At 50.9% G+C, this 5,628-nt stretch overlaps 1 protein-coding gene across 1 annotated transcript; it reads left to right on the top strand.

Annotated features, from left to right (window-relative positions):
- Window positions 1-1,945: 1,945 nt before the first annotated feature.
- LOC103642797 (probable inactive receptor kinase At4g23740) lies at window positions 1,946-3,928 on the top strand. Its single transcript, XM_008665974.4, is given in 3 exon segments — window positions 1,946-2,402; window positions 2,990-3,318; window positions 3,320-3,928. Coding segments are annotated over 3 exon segments (1,047 nt in total). The 3' UTR covers window positions 3,581-3,928.
- The last annotated feature ends 1,700 nt before the right edge of the window (window positions 3,929-5,628 follow it).

Here is a 5,628-nt window from a genome sequence, read left to right as displayed (position 1 = left end):
CTAGTAGTCCAGTGGTCAAGACATATGGCTCTTCTGGCTCCGAGGACCAAGAATATGTTAATGTCTAATTTAGCTACAAGCTTTGTGGTGACGTGGGATTTCATAGTTATTTGTCTACTCTTCTCACTTCTGGTAGATCGGAGGTAGATAATGGTAAGCATGCCAAAGGGTGGAATTCAGTGTAGTTCGGCTACATAAACCCCAGGTATGTATCCATTCAGGACCAACCTTTACCATTTAGTTTACAGTGTATACCAAACTTGTCAAAGGACTATCCCGAGTCAATTCAGTGACTATAAGTATTTACAATTCCGAGAGATGTATGCGACACAAGCATAGAGGTTCTAGATAGAACGAGTAAAGTGGTTCGACGGGAACACACTATGGTTTTCACACCAACATAGTGAATTTTTTTTCAGAATAACCTCTCGGTATACTCGCAACATCGTGTTGCTAGCGGTTACATATCCTTTTATCTCATAGTTTGCTTCATGTCATCCAGCGACAAAGAGAGCAATGTGCTAACATCTGGTTGAGCAATGTATGATTGAGATTTCTGATCTTAAATCATTTGGTAAGGTCTTTTTGCTTATTAATATAATCCCAATTTGTGATATCTTCTATGCCAAAAAGGCTTTCATGCATTATATTATATATCTTCGGGTTACTTCGGGTAAAACTTTATGCATGAGGAGAGAGCAGAGAATTAACTTATCCAAGTTCTGTTGTATTTCAATTTAGTTTCCCAGATTATTCAAGTACTATAGAGCTTGATATAGTTGTTATGGCCACTTGGTGATATATATATAATGCCACACAACGCAACCAAATAAAATATAGGGCCAAACAAAATTTTTTATGAAGGTTGCGCATAATGTGACTTTAGGGCTTGAACGACCCACCACAATCCACGCGAGTACAAGCTCTATCGTATCTGGCGTCAACGCGTGTGTGGCCATCTGGGCTACGACAACGCAACAAGCCTCTATAACAAGCGCAACAGGCGCAGTTGTGGCTCGGTAATTGGGGTACGCGACAACTCCACATAACGTGCGCAACAGACGCAATTGTGGCTCGGTGATAGCGACAAACGAATAGTGCCTACAGGGCATGCGGAAAATACGTGACTCGGCGATGCCGGTCCAACTCAACAGGAGTGGTCCGATTAAGCGAGAGTACAACATAGCAATCACATGACACAGCCAAGTTATTACGACACAAATAATGCGTCGTGTTGCCAGGGCGCAGCCAATGCTTAGCCAATGCCATAGCTCAGCCAATTAAAAATGTAGTCCAATCGACGTGTCTGAGTACCCACTATATCATTTAATCGCTCGACGTAAGCCCAAAAGCTCAACGCAACACAAATATTTAGAGCGATTTGAGTATACACAATATAATCTTCACATGCATTTTAATAATTTTCTGCTAATTATTTACTACGAGAAATAATTATTAATGCAGAAAAAAATGAACACCATAATTAATACATAAACATAACACATCAGGTGTAAAAGACATTTCTCCATATTTAAGCATGCATTTTCTACTAATTATTTGCAACATGAAATCATTAATTAAGGTAGAAATTGCAACATAAAACATGCTTAATTCTATTGTCCTTTTTTCTTTTTCTCTTTTTCTCTCACGTTCTTTTCTGTTTTGCCTTTTTTTACATGCCGCACAACAAATGGAATGAACGGTATGCCTCGGCGAGCTACAAACTCGGCATGCGCATGATGGACTGCTGCGCACGATGGGCTGTCTACCATGCAAACGGATGACCTAGTCAAGGGATTTGTAATACTTATCCATGCAGTCAATTGCTGCCCTGCACGTCGCCACTCACGCGGATGACACGGGCCTCGGCGGCTTGGCTTGCTGAGCCAACGATTTCGCCGAGGTGCATGGAGATGGAGCTGAGCTAGGTCTTTTTCTGGTACAGATGGTTGACCGCCTACCTCGAGCGCACCACCTTCTTGGTCTGCAGGAACATGGTGGCGGCGCTGCTCTCTGCTTCCTGTTCCTTGTCGCAGTGGTCGCCTCCGCCGAGGGCCACAAAATGGGAAGAAAAAAATCTGAAGCCCTCTCAGTGCGGCAGGAACTAACGGCGGCGGTGCTCCAAGTCGCACCGGAAGAAGTCGTGTCTATTTTCTACAACAAGTGTTGCGCCAAGTGCCTACAGGACCTCCTGGCCGCGGACCCGGTGACGTCGCTGTGGAGACTTGGCTCGAGCGCGCATTTGAAGCACCGACGGGGTATAATTACAGAAACTGCGCCGGCGTCGCCGTCTAACAGGCCGGAGCAAGTGCGAACACCACCACGCGTCACTCATCATATCAGCGTCGGTGGAGAGCAAGTCGTCGACCACGTTGGATCTCTTCCCCGCGAACAACAGATTGGTTAGAAATTTCATACCGTTCGATTGCGCAGAGAAATCGAAGACTGTCGCGTAGGACAGTTCGACTAGACCGGAGGACCTACCGGCTTGACGAAGAGTTGATGCAGATCGATCCCATAACAACGTTGAGGTAGAGCGTGCTGATAACGTGTTGAGTGATCCGCTCCCTTCCCTCCCGTCAGCAGTAGAGGCGCAAGAAGATGTAGAGAACCCGTCTCCATTCCCATAACCACGACAGAGGAAACACATAAGACATTGGATGGTTGGGCCTCTTGCCTCTTTAATCTCTGTCTTATGAGGGGGTGTACAAGTTCCTTATATAGAGATGTGAGACTCCTCATGCCTATTTTGGGTACTCTTGGATTGAAGTGGTTTGAAGGGATTGAAGAGTGTTTAAATCCCCAATAGATCAAAAACTCTCCCAATACATCTCAATCCACTTTAATCCATCTCATTCCTAGAGTACCAAAACCAAGTCTCATAGGCAAAGCAGATATTTGCCCACATAACTCTAATTAGGGTCACCTAACAATATCCACCTCAATCATGTATATTAAAATGGATTGCATCGCGCTGAGCTGAGCTGAGAGTCCAGGAGGCGCATCGCGCGCTGGCGTCGGCGATTGGTCTCGAGTACATCCATCCACGCCACGGGCTCCATGGCCACGCACGGCAACATCAGGTCCTCCAACATCCCCCTCAGCCGCAACGTAGACGGGCGCGTGTCCGACCACGGGCTCGCGCGCCTCGTCGGCGTCGTGGGGTACCGCGCGCCCGAGGTCGTGACGGACCCGCGCCGGACGTCGCAGAAGGCCGACTTGTACGGCTTCGGCGTGCTGCTCCTGGAGCTGCTGACGGGGAAGGCGCCGACGCACGCGGTGCTGCAGCACGACGAGGGCGTGGACCTACCGCGGTGGGGCGCGCTCCGTCGTGAGAGGGGAGTGGACGTCCGAGGTGTTCGACGCGGAGCTGCTCAGTCACCTGGGCGCCGAGGAGGAGATGGTGGAGGTGTTGCGGCTGGCCATGGACTGCACCGAGCCCACCACGAACCAACGGCCTGCGATGCCGGAGGTCGTGCAGTGGCGCGCATCGAGGGGCTCGGCGGCACGGCGTCGGCGTCGACCGCGCGGTCCGCCCGGAGTTCGTCCATGGACGAGGCAGACGACCGGCCGCTCATGAGCAAGCGAATATGACAACCAGACGCGATCTGCCTGAGTGACGTAATGCTGGTTTAGCGTTTGCACGCCGCGAGACACAGCACGAACATGGGCGCGCGTTCGTACCCATGTTTGTCTGGGACCCTACTGTACTTGCCGACCACGAACTCCCGCCTCCCGGCATGTAGTCATGTACGTTGTATCCATCCTTAATAATCCTCTTATCCTCGGAGGAGGGGGACACTGCCTGTCACGTTAAGCAGTTGGCAGGCTTTTCTCTACTACCTATTAAGTAAGCAATAGTAGTCTGCCTCCTTGGTTCTGCCTCTCTCTGGTTCTGCCGCATGTTAATCTACACCGTCCGTTCTTTTATTCACGCCGATCAGCACTGCCCCACCCGGCCACCCCCGCGCGATGGTCGTGTCCCCATCCCACGTCTCTCTCCCTGCCTGCCATTCTCCGCAAACGAAGCAACGACGCGGCCACGTCCCTCTCCACCACACGAGGCGACGGCGCCCCTCCCTCTCCCATGTGTGGCGGTGGCGCCCCTACCTCTCCACCACGTGCAACGGCGACAGCCCTCCCTCTCCAGCGCGCCCGTAAACCTACCCAACCCTACCTCTCTCTGATCGCCCCTGTAAACCCTACCCTAGCCCTACCCTTGGAGTCGTCCGTGTGCTAATGGAGGAGGAGGCAGATTCGTCCTCGGCGGCAGCCCTGGTACTGGCGCTGGTGGCGCTCGTCGTGGTGCCGACGCTGGCACTGCTGGCACGGGGCCGCTGCCGCCAGGCCGCAGCGCGGTGGGAGGAAGTTCGTCGCGTCGCGCGGCTGCGGCGACCGCAACGGCGGTGACCCGTCCTCCGCGTGCCTGTCGAGTTCCGTCTGGTTCCATGCTTCGAACAGGTACATGCCATTCTTCTCCCCAACACGCCCTTCAATGTGAAAGTTACTCCATGCTAGGTTTGCTCCTACCTAATCCTCGTGCTCTGCTTCCCACGACCCACTCAACCGCGGCGGCGACGCCCTCGCTGTAGCTTAGCTTCTTCTCGCCGATCCCCACGCTGCCAGAAGCCGCATCCCCCTCGTCCCCTCAAAGTCGTGTGCGTTCAGACAACAGCCATACCAGCAGCGTATTGCCGGGTGCCAGGTGTTGCAGGCTCGATCTGGCTTGCAGCCACCACAAATGTCCACCGTTGCTGAACCGTCATCGCGCGTGAGACACTGAGGCGAATCCCACCCTTAAGCCACCTGCCCCACGCGCGGAATGACCCACAATCCTCGCATGGCCATCTTTCATTGGTAACTTCATCAGCCCGACCGTCCTGCCACACACATCGCAATCCTCCCTGTCGTGACGTCTGCTTCGACCCCCAACGTCCCCTGCATTTGAGCCCGGTTTGTTCTCACTTCTTCGCGCAGTGATTGAGCAACTGATCTGATAAGAGACACAAGGAATGGGGCAAAATCCGTGGGTATTGGTTCCCTGATGTCGCGTGTGTGACATCATCTGTCCATGAATGTCCTATGTGTGCTTTCTTTCCCTCCACACAAACATGTTACGATTCATTTGGATCTCCCACTAGCATGTTCCTTACCTTTATGCCACTGTCTCAGCCAATCGATAGTTGTTTGTGCTACAGCCAGGCGCAAGCAACATAAAACATGCTGCACTGAATTAAAAAGTTGTATGTATGGATGAGTTTGAATGTAGTAGTGAGTTTGTCGTATTCTATGTGAGCGTCAATGCCTAGGTATTTGTTCTGTCAGCTCTGTGAAGTGTTGTATTGCTACGAAGGCTTTTTCTGCATTCATTGAATAGTTGAATTGTAGTATCCTAATTCTGTTGATGCAGTATCAGAGAGCAATGGTATAAAAAAACTCGCATGTGGACTCACATAATTTCTCAGGTCGTTATTGTTGCGATTATCTACGAGGTGCAAAGAAGTGCTAGGTAAGAAGCCAGAAAAGAGGAGGCCCGTAGTCTAGAAATTGAGGCAAGACAACTGCCTCCAATTGTTCTCTATGAATCATTTGTTCAATTTTAATAGAAATATTACATTGCCAGTATAT

Source organism: Zea mays, chromosome 10, assembly GCF_902167145.1.
Source record: "Zea mays cultivar B73 chromosome 10, Zm-B73-REFERENCE-NAM-5.0, whole genome shotgun sequence".
Classification (NCBI taxonomy): domain Eukaryota; kingdom Viridiplantae; phylum Streptophyta; class Magnoliopsida; order Poales; family Poaceae; genus Zea; species Zea mays.
This window is presented reverse-complemented; position numbering and strand designations above follow the sequence as displayed.